At 41.3% G+C, this 22045-nt stretch overlaps 2 protein-coding genes and 1 long non-coding RNA gene across 3 annotated transcripts in view; 1 reads left to right on the top strand and 2 right to left on the bottom strand.

Moving 5' to 3' along the window:
* mapk8ip3 (mitogen-activated protein kinase 8 interacting protein 3) overlaps positions 1–22045 on the bottom strand; it is a gene marked incomplete in the record, with an annotated part of 1049817 nt that overhangs the window by 973263 nt on the left and 54509 nt on the right.
* On the bottom strand, positions 11294–14126 carry LOC108239330 (protein Tob1). Its single transcript, XM_017421983.3, has 2 exons — positions 13874–14126; positions 11294–13008 (listed from the first exon to the last, which is right to left on the bottom strand). Exon 2 carries the CDS (start codon positions 12791–12793, stop codon positions 11750–11752), a length of 1044 nt encoding a protein of 347 aa, XP_017277472.1. The 5' UTR covers positions 12794–13008; positions 13874–14126; the 3' UTR covers positions 11294–11749.
* Positions 14247–22045, top strand: part of LOC108239310 — a 38406-nt gene continuing 30607 nt past the window's right edge. The window contains exon 1 of the long non-coding RNA XR_005233841.1: positions 14247–14261. This is a non-coding gene — a long non-coding RNA (uncharacterized LOC108239310). The remainder of the gene's footprint in view (positions 14262–22045) is intronic.

Genomic DNA, 22045 nt, shown 5'->3' with positions numbered 1-22045 from the left:
CATTCAACATTCCTGCAAAGGCATGCACTTGGGACAATTACTTGTTCACTTGAGGCTATCAACATTTTAAACTTCACCAAGTCATTGGTGCAGTGCTCCGGAGTTCAAATAATTTCAAGTTGAAGTTGCCAAAATGGAGCAGTTACCTCTGTCTATAAAACACTTTAAAGGAGAAAACCGACAGTATTTCCTTCCTACCCTGGCTGCAGTGTGTTTTTACATTATCACTCAAATTAACGTCACACAAGATTGGAATCTGATGTGTGAAACGAACGCAAAGAGAGGCCAAAATGATCCCAAAGGAGCTTTGCAAACAGTTTAGGTAGCACATGAAGTCACTGCCTCTTCCTTTGATGAAAACCCCTCGATGAGTTTCCATTCATAAGGATGCCAAAACCTTAAATCCACCTTCACTGACCTCAACCATCCCATTTTAGTCACAGGAACAACTATTAGCTAATGAAACAACTTTTCCATCCCAGCCACATACAGCAGAAAGACCTACTTGGACATCCGTTTGCAGTTTTCACACATGCAATGGCGCCCTAAATGTTTCTTGAGTTCTTCATGCGAGAAGATTTCAGCAATACTGTTTCTGTTGGCTGCTTCCCACTTGGGGGAATGGGACACCATATGTGGTGCTAGCAGTACTCAAATTGTACTCAGAGGAGTGGGCACATGCAGTATAAAGTCCCAAACTGTTAGTGTTAAGGAAAGGATAAGTCAAACACCACTTATATAAGCTCATGTAGTCAAATAAAATCAATCTTTCTAACCTTTGGCTTGACACTTTCATTAGGGAGGAGTTAGGAGGTTTTGTAAACAGGTTGGTGAATAAATAGATTTACTTGGTAACATTTAAGTTCTGAATAATATGATTAATGTACTGGAGTGCTCTTTTGAAATAAAGATATGCACATTTGGACCAGTTTGAAATAATTGTTACAGTATTTACCATTGACATGATTCGGAAGGAAGTGAAATCTGTTCCTGTTCAGTCTTAGCAAAGTTGCTTCTTCCTGGTGGTTGTTCATTACTCAGAAGACACATCCACTGTGAGCTGATCTGCGACCGTGAAGATGGTCGAGGCAATGAATGGACCAAACCACTGAAAGGCACCGGGGGGTGGTGGTAGGCATGACCATTAAAGTCCCACCTGAGATAGATGGTGTTTGTCTACACCATCTATCTCAGTTTCAGCTAGTCGATCTGATCTGTGCTGGAGTCCATTTCTACAAACTGCAGTTGTCTCAGACATCACTGGGTGCCAAGGACAGTTCGGCTGCTATGAAAGGCAGAGAGAGTGAAACAGGAGGGGAGGCATAATAAAGATACATTAAGTGATACCCTCCCTCCCTTTCCTTCACTCTCTGTCAAACCTTTCTTCGGCGTTCTGACGTTTTCTTATGCAACACCACCCACCGAGGTCCCATTATCACCTCCTACAACACACGCGTGTGCACACAGCCCACCTACACAGGAGTAGCCTTCAGCGTCTTTGTTCTGTGTGGGAGGGAAGTGACATCACCGAGCCCACCTGCGTTGTGTGTGTAAAAACAAAAACGCCACGACATAAACACAACGTGGCCGCAAACTGAGATAAAATCGAAGCTGACACACATTTCAGCAAAAGTCCAGCTAATAGTTAATATTTACTCAAATGTATATTGCTTCGAAAAAGAGCACAATAAAATAATCTAGAATAAAATAATTAAATCAGGACCCCGGTACCACGGTCCTCCTCATTAGGATGTTGGACTTTGCGTGAAGAACAAACGAATAAAATATATTCATCAGCTGCTCGTTAACGGTCATGTGGCAAAGGTCAGTGAGTGTCACAGTGATAACACATTCAGCTTCACAAAAATAAACATGTCTTTATGTGTAATACAGGAGTCTGAAGCTGGAGTTCAGATGAGACACTACTGTCCCTGCGACACAAAGAGGGCAGATGGTCATGGTTGCCCATCTCTTGGAGACCCTTAACTTTGTCACGTTTAGTGAAGATGTTGACCCAAAAGGTGGAGCTGGATAGAACTGAAACTTTAACAAAAAAAATGGGTGTCGAGGCAGCATAGAAAAATACAAATCAGAGCAGGAACGCACAAACAACTGGTTCCAAGCTCAAACAGTGAGCAGAAAACAGCAGACTTTCTTCTTTTTGTTCTTCTTCTATGGTTTTCTTCTGCGATTGGCAAACAACCAATATGGTGCATTACCACCATCAACTAGTATGGAGTGTGGACTCAAACAATGCTATCTTCCCTTCCTCCCAAACTCTTTTATATAATTCTAAACGTATGTTTTTTTATGACACTCTAAGATGTTTTATCTGATCTTTTCCTGGTGCTGATATCTCCCATCTTTGCAGTGCTCAATTTAATTCAGTTCTGTTAAACGGTACATTTAATAAATCATTTTCACCTTCCTCTTCTTATAATAACTCTGTTCTCTTTGATGGTATTCTCCTTTCCTCCTTTTCCTTCTTCATTAATATGATTTGAACTATGAATTTTAATAAAAGCTATCTTCTTATTTTCAACTGCAGTTCCTTCCTCGTCTTAAAGAAATGGATATCTATACTCTTGTCCTTTTCCATTTATTCTTCTTATCATTGCGCAAACTTTACTAATTTCTGCTTCTTTTCACACCGAACTATAAAACCTACTCCAAAACTCTGTTTTTGCACTTTTTATGGTTCTTCTTACAATACCATGCAACCTTTCATATTCAATAAGTTTGAGCATTGTGATTCCTTTTTAACATTTTAAAAGCTTTATTTCTAGACTTAATTGCTTTTTCACATTCCTTTGTCCACCGTGGAACCATCTTTTTCTTATTCGTACCTCCTTTCTTCTGTATAGATTTGTTTGCTGCTTCTAAAATAGTTGAACAAATTGACACGTTTAACTGATCAATATCCACTTTTAAATCCACGTTTTCTATTTCTCTATCACTCACACTCAGAAATGTTGTCCAATCAGCATTACTGAAACATTATTTCTGTTCTCCCCCGGTATCCTTGTGCTGTGTTCCTAAATCCAGTTTGGTTTTTTATAGGTTAGTGGTCACTGCCTATCGTTGTTTCTGTAGGAATTGAACTGATGCTCCTCAAAGAGTCTGAAACTAATGTACGTTTTACTGATGATTCTGTTCTTGTTACTATAATAATTAATTCTTGCACTTCTTCCATCATTCAGACAAACCAGCTTTTATTGTCCATAATTGCTTCAGTTATTATACCATTGTGATCATCCCAATTATTCCATAATGTATTTTGCCCATTAAAATCACCACACCAAATTAATGGCCCATCTAAATGCACAATAAAGTTATGCAGTGTTTCTACTGACAGCCTTTTACTTGGGTTGGTAAAATTTATGATTTGATATTTCCATTTCTTGTCCACGTTCCAATTATTACAGACTCCAACTCTGAGCCTTTTGTTAATATTCTGAGATGAATTCCTTTGTTTATGAAAACAACACACACCCGTCCCTTAAGTAATTTAAAATGGGGACCCTAGATCATTGAAAATACAAAGAGTCCCGCCCTTAAAAATTGCTGTGCTTTGTCGTGGTTATGTTTGTGACCCAAACCTACCCACAAAAAGACGAAAAAAGACGAGACTTTATGTCAAACGAGCTCAGTCTGATGCAGAGCTGTTTAGGTAAGACATTTACTCCACAGTGTCATTAAGACTTTAGTGGTTATTTGACATGTTAAGACTAGTGACTATTGTTGATTTCTTTGTATAAAAATAACACAAAAATGAAATGTTTTAACATGTCATTGGTGGTGTGATATGCTCTGTGGTTGTCTGTAAGGACACATCGAGGTCTGTTTTCACATGTTATTAAAGGCTCGAGGTTAATTTACACCCAGTGCCTGCAGTCATAGCAATCTGTCTATGCCCACTAAGACAAAATATAAACTTGCATCGTCAATAATTACCATCATTTCAGATACAGCAAAAAATGGATTCTTGTGTATTTTAACAAGCGCCATCTTTCTCTTTCTGTTCATCTGCATCACAATTAGCTTTTAACAAATGAGCTGTAACTACGTCTAGCTGATACCCGACTGTCTGTATTTGTTTAATTAGCTCGCAAGTCTTACACTACGACACAAGAATCCAATTCATTTATTGTTGTCAGGAGACTGAATAAATCACCCAAAATATGAGGAGAAAGTAAATTTACAAAGAATACGTTTGAAGCAATAAAAGGAAGCTGCCTTTGCCTTTCTTTGTTTTGTTTTCAAAATATGTAAAAATGGCTTTCATATCTTCCAGCCATGAATTTAACTTGCAGAGAAGAAGAAGGGAAAAGAAATTGCTAATAAATAGCTTGAGCTGACACTAGATTTTCTGGTTACTTTCCTCTAACAGGGAGCCAGCTCGGCTTTCCTGGCAACAGACAGCAGAGCAAGAAAATGTAGGCTGGATGGAGGAATCTCTCTCATTACTGCCAAGTCGGGCCTCATTATTGCCTCTGTGTGCAGTGCTGTTGGTTGACAGGTGAGTGGTACATTCCCTAAATCACTGCACAAGTCGGGCCTTACCACTGTGGCCCCCGATGCCAATGTGGAGTTACTGCTTTTAATCTTTCGGGTAGAAAACAGAAAGCTGTTTACCGCAAATGAACCTAGAATAATTCTGCCACCACAAAAGCAAACATTTTGATACAAGGCTGTATCAGAGCTCAAAGTCAGGGGGAAGAAATCATCTCTGTTCGGTGGAGCACAGCCAAAACATCTGCTTGACAGTTGTGCTTAGCTCTAGCTGAAGGCAGTGAAATGGTTTCAAAATCAAGAAATCCTTTTACCCGAGCGTGCCGTTTGGCCATTCTGCTTCTGCACGTTCAACATCATGTGGTAGATCCTCTGCAAGTAACAAAAAAACAAAAATGTAAAGCAAGCAGAGAAGGAGGTTAAACTACAACACCCAGTGAAACAAATGCTTTTTTGTCCGATTGTTGCACAAGACCAGTTTTGTTCACTGTATTCGGCCAACAGAGCCAACGGCTTTCTGACTGGGGAATCGGTGCAACCAGGTTGCAAACTCCCAAGCAACAGAATGCACTTTTGCTTGTACTTCAGCGTGTTTAAAAGCTTGGTGCTTTGGCACCGTATGATTAATAATGAATAACATCAGCAAACACCGTATATCGGACTGTCTGTTTGCCATCTTCTAACAACACTACAAAACCTACTTCGTTTGCTACAAACCAATGCAAATGTGTCTAATGTGCATTTTCTGAAAGGTTACAAAAAAACAAATGCTTTAGATTTGCTTGTCAAGTCGATGGGAATAGGGGCCTTGTGTCTAAAATACCAAAGCAGTGACAACAAAACAGCACAGTCCTGTGGGAAGGAAACAGATTTTGCATGGATGCAGCTGAAGCTCACTTCTGACTTTTGTTTGTGGTTTTGATGGTTAGTGTGTCTGCAGTAGATAGAGCAACAGCTCTCATACTCTGCTTTAGCTTTTATTAAAACTTCTCACAGGGGGGAAAAAAACAGCTAAAAGAAATGGGTTTAGTTCTTGCTGGTTATGTTTTTTTTAGGTTTTTAGTGCTATGGTAACTTGGTGTATGACGAAGAAAGGGCAAATGGAAAGAGTGTGTTTCAAGCTGCACGTGAGTGTCCTGGGAAGCCTTATTTGGTGGGATGGTTTGAATTCCTCAGCGCTGAGTCAGTCAGCGCTTCTCCAGCTGTGGAGACAGTTCCTGGTGATGTCCAAACAGGTCCACTGACAAACAGCTCGCTCCACTTTCAGCTGCACCAAAACCTCCTGGATTATTACTTATTGACACGTGTACGTCGAAAGGTTCTCTTCTGCAGCTCAAAAACAAGTTTCCATTTTCAGCCAACCTCACCTTTGCACTTCATAAAGTCCCAAACCTGACATAGAAGCACTCATTCATGATTGATGCTCTGCACCTCTGCTGGTAAACACTACAGAGATAGCTTCTTTTTTTTTCTTTCTTCCTGTCCCACTGATCCACATGAATCTAAGCAATGTTTGCCAACATTCGAACCGACAGAGAAAGAGAGCCTCCATTAAGAAGTGGAGCATAAATGAAGTCTGTTGGCAAAACAGCCCAGTCCTGCACGCTCCCATCCCGAGTGTAAGGAAACAAAGTGCACGTTTCATGACCTGAGGCCGGCTGGTCATCTCCCATTTCTTTTTTTAATATGTGCAAATATTATTCATGAAAGTGTTCAAAGGAGAAATCCAAACTGGCTTTAAATAGACAGAAAATGTGTTTTTTGAAAGCGGTGTTTATGTTTTCTCAGCTCCAGAAAGGACTTAATGTTGACATGTACCCTATAGATAAAGAATTAAGTAGGAAAAGAGGAAAAAAAACATAAGCTATTTACCTCAGGGGGATTTTGGTCTGCTTGACGGCTCCCCCCTTCAGAGCAGGTACAGAAAGTGCGCAGTTGTATTTTTTTTATTGTTTGGCTGTTTGTGTGTACACTGATGATTTCTTTTTATGCATTTGTGTGAACAGACTTCTCCTCCAGTCATTCCACGAGTGCCCTGGCATCTCTCCTGATTACAAATCAGCCTCTTCTGGAGTGTGAAGGCTCCCAGAGAATTCAGAAAATTCCTCTCATGTCCTCCCACTCTTTCGTTCTTGTTTGAGGACACACACACACACACACACATACACACACTGTGCCACACAAAGTTACAGCACCTCTGATCATGAATTTTGACTCTGAATACCTGAAAAGACGACCTCAATCCTAAAAGTTTTGAAAAGGTAGTAGCAACACTTTTTTACTTATGTTGTAACAAAGTTCAACAAAAATGATAAAGTGAGATGCTGTAGGGCCGGGACTTTATACCACTCCCTTCGACAAAGTTTTACACAGCTTGTGTTGTGTTGGGAGTCCTCCAGGTCATGTTGGGCTCAAAGAACATAAAGCTTCTGTTTCTGAGAAATGTTGGTTGTCTTGTTTTGTTCTGTGTTCAACTCTATTTTCAAGTCAATGCAATGCTTTGCCCAGCAGGTATCATCTTCTGGTCTTTATCTTTTAGTCCAGATTAAGTGTTGCTGGCAAGTTGGTGTTCTGGTCCCTTCTCTGCAAATGTGCATTAAAAAAATCCTGCAACCTGATTCATTGGTTTCTGTGTTTAAAAGTTGGATAATATTCTTGATATGGAATTTTGCACTTAAACAAAAAGTAATAATAATTTTTTTTTTTTTTTAAACTTGTTCATTTCAACCAGATTCAGTGGTTAAATTACCTCTTCATGTTCTGCAGAAGCCTGTTAATCAACCATTGATTCAAATCAGGTGTGTTGGAGCAGAGAAACAAGTAAAACATGCAGGATAGTGGCCCTCCAGGACCAGGATTGGACACCCCTGCTCTAGAATACGATGTTTTTTTTGTGGTATCAGTTGAGCTCAATGAGCATTAGGTACAGTAAAGGCAGGAGAGGATACAAGGGAACACATTCTTCTAGTGGCCCTCGAGGACCAGGATTGGAGACCACTGATCTACAAGAATCATGTTAATAGACCCAATCAAACCAACACCAAAAGAACGTATGAAGTACGAAATAAAGTTTTATTTCTCTCTGATAAGCAAGAGCGAGTGGACCCTGAAAGGCCTGCCAGATATTTATAACCTGCAAAGTTGTAACTTGTTTCCACACTGACTTGGATCAGCACATGTGCTACTTAGTTATCTGTTCCACCACTCGAGTCCAAGGCATGATTATGGGAGTGGCCCGATAGGCTGCCCTGGAAACTGCAAAGTACGTCACGCCGAGACGTGTTGGAAGGGGGCGGGGAGGTCGAGTATGGTGTCAGTCCGTTTGTTTTTGCTCCTCTTGTGCAGATAAGAACAGCTGCAGTTAAAGGGCCGGGGACTTGTAGCTGAGTATAGCTGCTGCAGACGCATCAGGAAACACTGCACATGAAAAAAAGTCTGTGTGTGTATGTGTGTGTGTGGGTAGGAGTGTGAATGCGAGAAAACAAAAGAGTAAGCAAGAGCAAACTCATCAGAATACCCTTAATCACTTATTAAATTTCTAAAAACACTTTTAAATCAAGTAAAACATATGCTCTTTCTCCTCTCGCTTAGCTTCAGGCTATCTGTCGCTGTAAGGTCGGCAGAATATAGACATTTCTAAAGAACTGTTCACAACTGTTTGCAGCAACTACTCTATGCCCTGTCAAGCCTTTGAGACCTGCCTCACAGTGGTAAAGCTTAAATGTGACATAAGTTTGAGCTAATATAATTACTGCATACCTTTGGAATGTGACGCTTTTTTGTGTTATCGGTTGATCTCAATGAGCATTAGGTACAGTAAAAGCAGGAGAGGATACAAGGGAACACAATCCTCTATGGTCAGCTATATTTTTTACTTTCCTCCGTGATAAAAAGATAAGGTGCGGCGAAGTAATGTCCCAGCTTGTCTTTGTTCAATCTGCTTCAGTGAGCCTCCAGAAATAGACGTGGAGCCGGACCAAGGCGAAACCCCATTAACTGATTTTTTGGCCATGAAAGGTGACATTGCCATACGGCCTCGTTGGCTGAGCCGACCCCCCCACCTGGTTTTATGACACGCTAGGCAGGGGGTGCTGGGGGACCAAGCGGTGATCTTGGCATCGCGTTAGCGTTGATATCAGCGGTGGCAAGGTGTCTGTAGCAGTCACATTGCATCGTGCCCATCCTGCTCTCATCACGTCTTCCTTTGCTGCTTTTCTGATCTGCTTTTATCCAGACTTTCACCTCGCTTGTGTTTTTAAAGAGCTGCATTTATCAGCATTCTGATCATGTTTTTTCTCTCATCCTAAATCTTTCAATCAAACGTATAGCTACATTTTTCTTTTTTTAAGACTGGAGCTGTTTTAAGATGGCAGCAGTCCACCTCGGCCGTTTCAAGAAGCTCCATAACCTTTGCACTTCAGAAGATCTGATCTTTTCATTTAACATTCAAGCTGTTTGAGCTAACTTTCTGTAAACTCGCACAACATAAACTGGATTTATTTTCCAGTAATGCTAGTAGCGATTACACTAGCTTCCTCTTACACTGTCTCTTTCACTTCAGCCAAAAGCCTTCGCTGGTCTCAACCTCATATGTCCTGTTAATTCACACCATGTGTAGCATAACAGCATGGGAGTTGATAGGTGCGACTTCACTTCTCTGCCCCTGTTATCCTTGCTAAAAGTCCCAGTCCTGACTAGCAATTTACAGCAAAGTGTCAGTAGGAATATTCTTATTTTTAAAATAAGAGGGTCACTGGATCAGGACTGTGCAAGAATAGGCCATCCTCCACCAGTTATTTTCAGAACGACTTGTCCCAGGCAGGCAGGCAGGCAGGCAGGCAGGCAGGCGGTCATACGTGCACGCAAACATAGTGTCGCAGACCAAGATAAACAAACACACTCCCACCAGTGCCTGTATCAGCGGCTCGAGATAAAACGCACACACACACACGGGCTGAACTTTACACAGCCCTATCAGGCCCTGAGTGTATCAGAGGACACGCAGACAGACAAGTGGTGATGGGACGGCTCTGCCGGGGTGGGGGGGACACTGATGTGCCACCAGGGTCAGGGCGATTTCACCCCATCTGAAAAGCCTTTACGATCAAACAGCCCATGTTACAAAACCAGGCTGATTTTGTAACTTCAGCTGAAGCATTTTAGTTTGACTTTGCTCTCAACTCCAGCAGTTATATCTGATGGTTTATTAGCCAAACGCCTTGTTGAAACTCATCACTTGCCCAGTAATTATAGTAACTTTCATAAAGCCCTAAATGTGTGTGAAAAAAGTCCCAAACTAAATGTGCTACCGCATGTGTTTTTGCACTGAACATCCCTGTGCCGACTCTCTTTGAGTTGACCTCAAAGTCCAGGACAAACACCGTTTCTAGTTTTTATTCTAGCTGTATTACTCTTGAGCCTCCAGGAAGGAAAGCATTTTCTTAGTATGCACATATTAGGGATCGTATTCCACCTTGCACAAAAAAGAAAAACCTATGCTGGTTATCCATTAACAGGCCACATGGTTGGGGACACTGGGTGAAATGTAACCGATCAGCTCGGCTTTCAGCTACGTTAACACAATTATCCAGCTCTGCGTGTGTGTGTGTGTGTGCGCATTTTATTACGTTTATAAGGCAACTTTTATGACAGAGCATCTCGTTTGGACCCGCGTCAGTGCTGAGCAGACTGATAATGCGAGTATCTATCATCAGCGTGATTAAAGTCTGAAGAAATGGGGTTTATATCAGTTATGGATCTTCTGATGGTTTTACCAATGTTCTGCTTAAGGTTTCTGTTTTTTTTTTTTCTTCTTGTGCTGTAGCAACCTTGTGTGGTTACTTCAGTTCAGGCTGCACACACTCCCACTAACCGTGTGTCACGACACTCAGACCAGGGGGCAAACGGCAGCCAGCACAGCTCTCGTGGTGTGAAAACCGTTGCGGAGAACTTGTTTGTTAATGTATCTGCAATGCAGGAAGGAAAGGAACTGTGCTCAGATACGTTCTAAAGGACTATATGTGTATCGGCTAATGCTGCAACTTATACACTGGAAGATGGTCCCGCGTATAAGATGTCTCCACCCGATTTATCTCTTCGGGAAAGAAAAGTAGTTCTGCCTTGACATGTTGAGAAAACTTCACAGCTAATAATCTGCCTCCAACAACCACAACCCCCCCGCCGCCCCAATAACGAAGGGAACAAGTGTTATTTTCAAGCTCTTTTAATACAAACTTAATAAACTATCAGTCCCTCTTCACATGTAAGACACTGACTCTGAATACTTTGTTATACCGTTTGTTTTTATCAAGTATTGCACAATGTAGGTACAAAATTAATATACGATTACATTTTGTCCATAATATAGCAAAAATCTTTTAAACTCTTAACAGAAAATACAACTCTTGTGTTTTTCAAAAAAAGCAAATATTCTTAAATCCCACCACTACGGAATATTCTGTACACAATCTTTAGGATAGTCAATGTTTTTTTTTTTGTTTTGTTTTGTTTTTAAAGATGGATTCGGGTTTGTTTTTTATCATTTCAATAAAAAAAGAAAACAAAGTCGCTGCAGCCATCACAGATCACTGGAGTAGTAAAAAGATATAAATGCAATACCATGTTGTAGAAACAATAGATACTCTGATATTTTACAAACTCTGTACTAAATTAAATTATACAATTAGAAAAAGACCAGGAAATTCCACTTATTCAAGCCAATTTCTTGAAAAACTGGCTATGTCCAGTTATGTTTAAATACTGAAAGAGGCCATAACTTGTGGTGGTGTCATTTTTACCTTTATTTTTTATTTTTTGTCTTTTTTTTTTTTTTATCTTAAAACAGTTGCGTAAAAAAAATATTTTGTGCTTGGTTGGCAAAAGAAACGACAATAATGCATTTTGAAGTTTAGGTAACCAAGCTTGGACATGTTGTACTACAAGCTTCATCGTTTAAGAAAGAAAAGAAAAGAAATAAAAAATAAAAAACAGAGAAAAAACAAGTATAACTCAAGGGGGCAACATCATTCACCCTCGGGCTCATGCTCTTGGACTTGAAACTCGGTTCTTACACGTAACAAGTCACGTTTTTTTTTTTCCTTTTATCTTTGACATTCTGGTTTTGTTTACACTTTTTTTTTGTTGTTTTGTTTTTTGAAATGTGCATTTGTTTCCACCATCACATTATCTCTGGTCGTTTCTGTACAAAGTAGTAGCTTAAGTAGTACCTTCACGTGTACTAGTTGGCCATAACTGGCTGGAATTGCTGGTTAGAATACTGCATGTTGCTTAAGCTGAAATTCAAGCCATCCATGAGGGACTTGTCGTTAAGGCCACCGTAGGCCGCAAACACGTCGAAGGCATTGCTGTACTGCAGCGGGCTGAGGCTGAGCGAGCTGTCCCCGGGAAACAGAGCACTCTGGCTGCCTTGGCCCTGCAGGCTGGGGAACACAAACTCCTTGGCGTTGGGGGACAGGGCCGAGGGTTTCTGGTGCTGCTGCTGCATGCCGAGCCCCAGCCCGTACAGTGAGTGCATGGAGGTGGAGATGGCTTTCTGTTTAAGGAGACTGTTCACATTCAGGCCCAAGTTGGTGGGAGAGGTACGTGCCACTTTGTTCCCAGCGCTGCTGCCGCCGCCGCCGCCACTGCCGCCGTTGTTGTTGTTGTTGCGCCCACTGCTCTTCATCTTAGTGGAGCCGAACTTGGTAGCAGCGAAGGTGGCTGTTGTGAAGGTTAAAGGCTGGGTGGAGCGGGGCATGAAGGTGGGGCTGACCGCCGCAGAGTGGCCGAACGGTGGGGAGGGAGAGCTGGAGCCCGGAGAGGCGCCGTTCACGGGCTCGTTGATGGGCATGAAGACCTGCGCATCAGGATTGAAACTGTTCTTGATCTCCTTGTCCAGGTCCAGCCCTCCGTTACAGACTCCACTTTCATTGCTGTCGTCGACGTACAACACTTTGACTGGCCCCTTCTCGCCGATCTGGTAGGACACCTCGTAGGGGTCAATCCACACGCTGAGGTCCTGGGGCAGGTTATTGCGGACATCCTCGATCTCCAGCCCACTCTCTTTGGCTGCTTTCTCCACCACAGGGTCCACCTTCTCGCCCACGTGGATGCATCGGAATCCTGAGCCCTTGTATGGCTTGTCGGGGTACCAGTGTCCTTCATATTTCTGCTTCAGCTGCCGCTCCAGCTCCTCGCCGAAAATGTTGACCCGTCGCCTCGGCAGCTTGTTGTACAGGTATGAGATGATGAAGTTGAGAGCTACTTGGATTTCAAGCTGCATAGCGAACTGCTGAAGTGTTCCAGGTGCGTGGAGATTAGCTGTGTCTGACCTTGAACGCGTCCACCGGGTCTGCTTTGTTTATCCGTGTTTGGCAACACAGACGAGCTCCAGGCAGGGTGTCAAAAAGCAAACGGGACTCGGATGAAACAGCTTCAGAAAATCAAGAGTGCTGGTTTTGTAAAAGTCGTGTCCTTCCACAGGGCTATATATTTTTCCTGCAACGATAATGAGACAAAAAAGAGAGAGAGGAGAAACTGTAAGTAAATTAAAATAAGCTCAAGAGGAACAGGTTGCATTTTTGTTGACACGATATCCACACAAATGTCAAAAAGTAGGCACCAGAGCACATTAACCTCGCACCAGAACAGGGAATCCTCTTACATAACAGGTTATTGGAGAGCCTCCATAAGGCAGAGAGAGGAAAAGTACTGCAGGGATCCTGGGTTCAATTAACAGCAAACCCAACAAAGTTAACACCCTGTCAAGAAATCCTAATGATGGATAAGTTGATGAGGAAATGATCGGGGTGGCTTTCAAAGCTTACAGCCCAGTCACGGGGTTATTTTCCATGCAGAAAGGACCGATTAGTCTCGGAGCTTTCTGTACTGAAAAATAAGACCCGGGTTTTTGCCATTTTAAAGAAGGAAGAGGAAATCCTTTGCAGATTAAACACCAATTTAGGAGGATAAACATTCAGCGAGATCGGATACAAACAAGCCCTAGAATGCTGAAATACATAAAAAGGTGCATATCTATCAGCATGGAGACCCCTAGCGTTACCCCAGATTTTATTAAGTTTATACTGGTACAAATATTAAAATAACAATCTGTACTGACTCCACTGAAAAGGTCAAATACAATAAGTTACCGTCAGCTAAAAACAAGAACATACATGCAGCTTTATTTGTCTGGTTGCTGTTCATCCTGACCACTTTCCTCGCCAGAACCTAGCCTACACCCCTCCCTAACTTCGTCGACTGACGTCGCAAATCAGCTTAAAAAGTACAAGTAAAGCTACAACACGACGACTAGCAACATGTAGAGACCGGCACCGTACACGGACAAGCTTAAAATACTTACTTTGTTGTAAAACATAAAAATTCTTAGTAGTTTTGGAGTACCGTTAGTTAGTGCAAATAGGAAAAAAAAAGTATAAATACTTTCTTCACATAGAATATATTAGCGACGTTACAAAAAATATTCCAGTACAAGTCGATTTCGGAGGATTGGCGTTTAAGATTTGCTCCGGTTTCTGTTTTTAGGGTTATTTAGCGTTTCTTTTTTTGTTTGTTTCCTCGTTCAGCAGGCTTGCAGAGTAGCTCCCTCCTACTCGGGAGTTTCGCAACTTCGTCCCCTTCTGGTGTACGGCTCCCCGTATTTATAGATTTCCTCCGCCATGGGCACGAGGCAGGCCGTGATGCGGTTTCAGAGGTCAAAACAATTCCGTTGGCCGCGATTGGTCCAAAGGGTGAGTCCCGCCCACTAGTCGTTGCCAGACTCGTGGGCTCATTGGCTGGTTCGCGCTGTCGGTCTGAGACATATGATTCTGAGAAATGGGAGAGACGCCTGTGATGAGGGTTTGCGTCAGAGCTAACCTAGGTCTGTGCTGACAGGGAAAGGCAAAAAATAATTGATGTTGAGACAGTTTAGACAACATATATCCACTTTGTATTGAAACAGAGACGTGAAGGAGATGATATATACAAACTAAGCACCTTCTATCAAACGTGCAGACTGGTGTAACTTTTATAGCCTATACAAAGCGCTGTTAATAAACACCTTTTGATTTTAATTGCAGTCACCAAAACCTTAAAGGGGCATTTCAAGCGACTTTCCCACCTTATTACGATGTATGTTTGCAGTCTACCGTAAGAAACTCGGGAGTTATAGCGCACGAACGTGTTTTGCCTGAGAGGAGATTCCCTACAGCGGAGCAATACATCGGCGTAGGTGGTGCTGAACGGTATGTAGAAAACTGAGCGCTGATTGGTCCAGAACGGGGCAGGAGCCCCACGGTGAATGGTGTTGCCGTATCCAAGGTGCTGATGCAGGCTGCTGACGTCACCGCTCGGCTGAACGCACCCTGTTGCCCAATTTAAAGGGCACCAACACAAATAGGTGCGCGTACGTGAGAAAGGCCCGCGGATAAAACAGAGACTGTGGCTGCGAGCTTCAGCAAGTCGCTATTAAGATAAAAGTTCCCCAAATAAACTAATTTAAAGAGGTAGCATATGGAAAACAAAGAGGTAAAGAATGGAGGTGAAAAGAAAAACAAAACAAACAAACAGGGAAGTCACCATCTAATATATGTGAACCAGCTGGTTTTTCTGTTGTTGTCTTTGAAACTAATCTGTTGCTAGTTGTACTTTTGTTTACTCAGCAGCTAAGGCTGTAGTGAAAACAGGCTTCTTGTGACGGGGTGGACTTTTTAGACATTCTTCAAGCATTTTTACCTGTGCTTGTTATGAGCCCAAACAAGCACCAAAATATGGGCATCGTCGATAAGATCTGACATTGCTGTGCATACCCAGGGAGTCGAACAGTAACCGTCACAGTCACGTGTATTTTAGAATCGGTGCCATAAACACATCCTCTGGAAGCTGCTTTTTATTCGGTGGTATTTAAACGCTCTTTCACACAGAGCTCTGTTAGTAGAGTGCATGTTGTGTGCGCCCTTGTGTTTGCTGTGGCAACAAACAGTAAGATCAGCAGCCATAATGAGGCGTGTTAAGTTGCTATATTGTCTTAAGGTGTAATCCACTAATCACTAGAGGCTAAGTATCCACCACTCCCTGCCACTGCTAACACTTCTGGTTATAAAGGAGGGGGAAACCCCCCAAAAACTGCATATAAACCTAGGTCAGAAATGCTTATTTCTGGGGTTTAAGAATAAAGCTTTAGGTTAAAGAAATATATCTTTTGGAGGTTATGAATAGCTAATATCTCACCTGTTGTAGATACCTTTCTGAGTGACCTCAGCGTGGCCAAATAGAGTTTAATTCTGACAGAACTGAACTAGTCTGATCTCTCTAGTCCAATTCTAAAAACCTTTCAGTGTTTCATGCCCAAGCTGTTTTGTCAAAAATGCTTCAAACTTAACATTACATAATTATTCAGGCAGAAATATGATGACATTCTTGCAGGAAGTAGCACAGGAAATCCTCTCTGAGCTTGGCCTCGACTGGACGAGCTGTTAGCTAGGTTCTTTTGCTCCAACCTGAGGTAAGATTTTTTTTTCTTGATAACCTTTCTACACAACCGCAGTTCAAAAGCGTCAACCCATCTCTTTAAGTCTTTCAAATTACACAACATAAACCCTTCAGCCTTTAAAAAAAAAAAGGATTTGAGACTAATTTTTCAGCCAAATGAAGGTCACCTTTAAAAAACAAAACAAAAACAATAACAGTGTTGCATAAGTGGCATTTGGTGCAGGACCTCAACCTATATCCGTGAACTAAAACAAACTTGATCCCACCCTGACTTCGTATGAACAGATGCTGTCCTCGTTCCTCACTGTGACAGAGACATTAAGGCTCATGAGATAGGGCGATTTAAAGAGTTATGTTCCACAAACAGATGGGTGACAGGATAATAATCCATTTTTACGTCTCTCCAAATCCTGCTGAAAAAAGAAACACGTCAGAGTAGAAAAAAAGAACATTGCACTAATATGTGTTACTTTCAAAGTGATGATGAGCTTGCATATCATTTATGTTTCATAAATAAGTATATATTTTTGTTTTTATGTGCAGTCTTACAGCAGTCACACATAAACCTGAGCAGCTAACACACAAGCATACGATTTCTCTCACACCAAACCACTTCCATGTCTGCCTCACCTCCTCCCTTTCCTTTTCTCTCTGCCTCGCTGCCCTCCCTCCCTCTTTCTTGCTCGAATGGAAAACCTTTGACGTCACTGCTTGTTATTACTTAACACAGCTCCGCAGAGTGCCCTGGGCTCCTCGTAATAGGCAGATGCTTTGCTTTCCCCTTTGAAAAGCAAATCAGGTGGTGGGCGAGACATGCAAGGACAGAGACAGAGGGGGGGCAAAAAAGGGGGAGAATGACTGGAAGTAACTGATTGGAAAATTTGGATTTGCTGTGTGCTTCTTTGTTGCTGTGTTGAACACCCACGAGAACCGAAAGAGCCTCCATTCACTCCACTTTTTAGGAGAAATTACATTACAAACAAAGGCTAATTATGTTATTAGTGACACAGTTGTTAACCTGAAGAGTAAACCAATTACCCGCAGTTCGATATCTCTGCTAGCAGAGCAGCACGGGCGCTTTTCGCACAAAGATCACGCAATAATGCCACGAAAACAGGCGCATTCATTATGTTGGGATTGCTCACCTTTGCCTCACATTGACCAAACAAAGGTGGCGTAGAGCTGTGGGCTTTCAAATGTCACGCCGACGATGCAGAAAAAGACAAATAGTGACACAAAATGACATAACAATCCCTCCTTGAATGGGCAGCGTAGAAAAAGCTGAAGTCTTTAGGGTCACGTAGCTTCAGCAACAGTTAAATCCCCACTTAAGCTTGACTTACACAAGAGGGTCTCACGCAGCTTTAAACCAGTCTGCATACTGAACTAATTAGATGACAACTCTCGTAAAATTCATCAAGAGCCAATGTATTTCCTTATTCTTTATGTTTTGTTTGGGCTCTGGGACAACCTGTCTGCTGAGGCCGCTCATTAAACATCAATGCATCAGTCGCCTGCAGCAAGTCACATGCCGCGCATACACATGGGAGGATACGCAGGGCTCGATATATATGTAAATACAGAGGTTATGCTATCCGTTGTCACGACGGCAACGTAAACACTATTTCTCCCTGCACCGTCGCCTTCATAACCCGTCGAGGCTGTTACATAATTCATCCCATCGCTGGCTGCTGGGGCAACATCAGTAGATCTATTTGCCATCTGCAGGGAGAGAAAAGCAACACACACACACACACACACACACACAAGGACAAAAACATTTCAATCTATGCAGCTACTGTGTGTAAAGGCTCATTAATCTATTATCTTTTTCAGGAACTTGAAACAAAAATGATTTAAACAACTGGAGTGCACTTTTGAAATGAACATAGGCTGATTCGGGCCAGTTTTTCAGTAGTTACTATTTATCATTGGTGTAGTTTTAAAACCTGGACATTCAGGGTTGTAGCCTTGGATGTTTCCTGTCATAGAAAAGCTACAATGAAGGTGTCAGAATACAGCTCTGTCAACCTGGAGTTACAGAAACTAAACTGAAGCAGGTTAAAGACAGCACTGTGACTATTTTGAGACAAAAATTCAAGCGTCTGCGACTCAACACCCCCGCAAGCATTTAGACATTTTAGAGACTCCCTCATGAATACTGTTCGCCAAGTAGCCCCCAACAGTCTCAGCTCATTGAGACACTGACTTTAGCCTCCTCTAAATGTGTCTTCAAAAGTCCTTTCTGTGTAAAAACCCATCAGTTCTTCACTTCAACACTTCAATTTAATGGTATTAGCGCTTATTTGTGCTCACAAATAACTAATGCAAACTGGCAGTATTGTAAAGGTATATAAAGCAATGTTCATATGAATTGTTTTGACATTTTGGAGCAGTTTCAAGATGATGGCAGGCCACTTTTTGGGTTTTTTATTTTATTTTATTTTTTTAGAACTAGCTGTTACCTCACCTATTGAGTCAGAATTAACCAGCTTCTTCAAACTGAGGCTGTCAAAAGATACAGATACAACAGGAAAGAAAGTAATTGTTTATAACCTTTCCACCAAATCGCTCTTCAAAAGGTCTCCTTAAAGGTTTCGTTGCGAGGTCACCAGAATGGCTGCTTTCACACCTGTGCTCCAAGGCTGTTTACTTGGATTACGTAAGGCATGTTTTAGTGCTTATAGTGGGTTGTTAAGGAAGCACGTCTCCGGTGTTAAAGAGCATTGAAGTGCTAGAGTGGAAATAAATGAGGAAGTACAAAGGTATAAAAGGGCCACAGAGAGAGGGGATGAAGGACAAAAAAAACGTTATGTCCTGGGGAGGATGAGGGGGGAGCTCTAAGAGCACACGGTGGGAGGAAAAAGAAAAGAAGCACAAGGTAGGATAGATGGGAGGAGGATAAGAAAACACTGATGAGATGATAAAATATTTATGTGCACTGCTGAAAAGCAAAACCTATTTCATTTTAAAAAAGCAAACTCATCAAAATTGGAAAAAACCTTTAGAAAATAGCAGAACGTCTGATTAAAAACACTCGAGTTGTTGTTGTTTTTCTTTTTTTGATAACATGCTCTTATCATAATTCTGATTGGAAATGACCTCGGGAAAGACGCAGGCTGCAATTAGGATTCACAGCGAGAAAGTTGAAGTAAACAGCAGGGGGTGTCTGTCTGATATATGAGAGGAGAGATGAAGCCAGACAACAGAAGGAAGATGAAGGATGCATTAAAAAAAAAAAAAACGGGGGCGGAAAATAATCCCACTGTTGTGCTGAACAGAGGGAGGAAGGGAGGGGTCCACTGTGCTGCTGTTTATGGAAAAGTACTTTCTTGAATGTGTACACTCAGCTACCCACACAAAGATACACATAGATTTATACATCTCTCAGCAGGGCAGGCCTTACATTTGCTGAATTCATAATTACACCCATCTATTTAGTGTGTGTGTGCGTGTGTGTGTGTAATCGATGGAGACAGAGTGGTCATGCACCAGTGGAAATCTCAGCCTCACATTCAGATGAGATTCTGCTTCGACAAGCTCATAAACCACCCAAATTATCTGAAAAAAATATTGCTTTTCTATTTTTCTTATCCAGTGTGTCAGACAAAACAAATTAAGTCTTGTAGTGGCTCTTGTGTGTAGTTAATTAAAAGATGTAAAAAGATAAAGCAGTTCTGTGTGAACTGAGGTCACATGATGTTTGTCGTCCACCAGTGTGAATGTGTGTGTGTGCATGTTGAAAATGAAAACATTCACATTTCAGGCTCTTGTCTTTGTAGAAACACCAATATTTCTGAGCAAATAGGGACTTTTCTTTACATATTTCCACAAGATTTGTTGTGATTTACAATCTTGAGTTATTTGCTCGACTTTACGGTGTATCTGGATTGTTTCTTCGCAGCACAGGTGTTCGATAACTTTGGCAAATTTACAAATACATTTCAATAAAGTTATGTGCAATTACAAATATAACGTAAAAAGGAATTATCTTCTTTTATTGGAAAGTGTGGGCTTTTTGCAGAGCTGAACATTTAGCCTAATTATACTCATGTAGAGTACTTTTTACCCCTGTTAAAAGGTCAGAATTTTAATTTTAGAGTCCATTTATATTGTGTGTTGTTCAAAAAGCACGTTCTTTTACAACAATGCTTTGGTACCTTCCTTTTGATTAGCTTTGTTGTAGCTCTTGTCTCTTTATTACCCCCCTCCAGGAAGGCCTCATCTGCTCATATTTTCTTGCTCGGCTGGCTGAAAATGGCCGACTTTAGGCCGCTCGCTAATTTTCTTTTTGAATTGTGCAGCCATCCCCCATCATGGGCTAATATTGCACAAGTCAAGTCAAGCCAAAGTTATTTTTCCCACATTACATTGAAAAACAACCTCAGTTTAATGTGTACCAGGTTTGAAATATAAAATCAATAATTACTGCATCAGCAGTCGTTGCAGACAACTATAAAAGATTATTAAATAATACAAAACCCATAATAGGTCAATAAACTGTGCCTGCACAATAAAAAAAAAATTCCACAAGACAGAGAAGATTGAGCTCCTCAGGTCCACCTCTTCAGACCTGTAACGTGCACATTTTGAACAGAGAAGACAAAGAGTTTAAATGTAAAAGTGTTAAACTGTAAAAAAAACAACATTTAAAGAAACAGGTGGTCTCAGGCATCCTCTGCAATGCAGCCTCGGTTCTGTTTCCCAGGTGGTTTCACAACCATTCGCACCTTAAATCGTGTGACAAAAACACCTCCCGTGTTGGTCTTCCTGGGAAACACACAAGTGACAACGACCCAAACGATTTACAGGATGGCCGGCTGGTTCTGACCGTCCCAACTCTAATTTATAAGCCTGAAACTCACAAACTATTTTCAGAACTGAAAATCCTTTTAGATATGAGTTTAAATCTCAATAAGAAATAAGAAAGCAAGTCCATACGCCTTCTATTCCAGCACTTAGCATAAATCACAGTTATATAGAGAACTGCAGCAAACTAAACAGAATGAAGGCATGAATTTCTGTTTCAGAGTTATGTAGCAGAACGTAGAGCTTAACCTCAGCAAAGTCTTAAAAAAATCCTGTCTTTACAATTAAGCTGAACTGTTTAAAATCTGTAGTCACTGTCAAAAAAAATCACACCATAATTTCTTACTATAAAGAAACAATATGTATTTCTTAAGCCAGTAAAACTGTTGTAAATGGACTGGTTTTCCGCAAAGTCAATACAGCCTTTTTTCTTTTTAAATTTAGGAGTTTGTTCAAGACTGTCTTTAAGGAAAACATGGCTGTTAGCTCGGACAGACAGACAGGTCTGTAGGTCATCAGCAAAATATTTCAAGGCGGTTCTGTGCTTTTTAAAAAGAGAACCAAAGAAGGCATGTTAATGAGAAGGGAATGGAGCCGAACAAACAGCCTTGAGGCATCCCATGAAAGCTTCTCTAAATGGACAGAAAAACCTGTTGAGAACTTTTGTAATTTTTTTTAAACAAACAAAAAATACACTAAAGACAGAGTAAAAACCAAGAAAGCCACAATCAAATTTGAAAGTCACATTTTGCTAACGTAATTCTGCTCCACAACAGCAGAAGTTGTTCTGTTGCTTCATGTTTGACACCAGCATCCACTTCATCAAAAAAGTTGACCAAATGGATTTTCTTCTGCTTTCTCGACTCATCGGTTGGCCCAGAATTGTGCAACCTCAGAAGTGAAAGGACAAGAAGAACTTGTGCTTTGCATTATGCAAAAAAAAAAAAAAATGCAAAGCTTACATGGTTCTCCCTGCTCCCTTGCATCTGCTGACAAAAACCCCTCATGAAAGGGTTCTTAGCATCCAGATATAAGTTCCCTTTAATGTAATTTATCTTTGTTTACAGTACATGAAATTAAAATGTTTGTGTCGTGCGTTTCAGAGCCCATGCTGGATTATTGTGAGTGCAGATGTGTCAGACTCTGTTTAGTCTTATTTCTTTCCCAGGAGCATTCTGCATAAAGGTGAATTATTCATATGCTGGATAAACATAGTTCTTTTTCACACAACTTT

This window comes from Kryptolebias marmoratus, linkage group LG12 (assembly GCF_001649575.2).
Source record: "Kryptolebias marmoratus isolate JLee-2015 linkage group LG12, ASM164957v2, whole genome shotgun sequence".
NCBI lineage: Eukaryota > Metazoa > Chordata > Actinopteri > Cyprinodontiformes > Rivulidae > Kryptolebias > Kryptolebias marmoratus.
The sequence above is the reverse complement of the archived record's forward strand: the minus strand, read 5'-3'. Positions and strand labels throughout refer to the sequence as shown.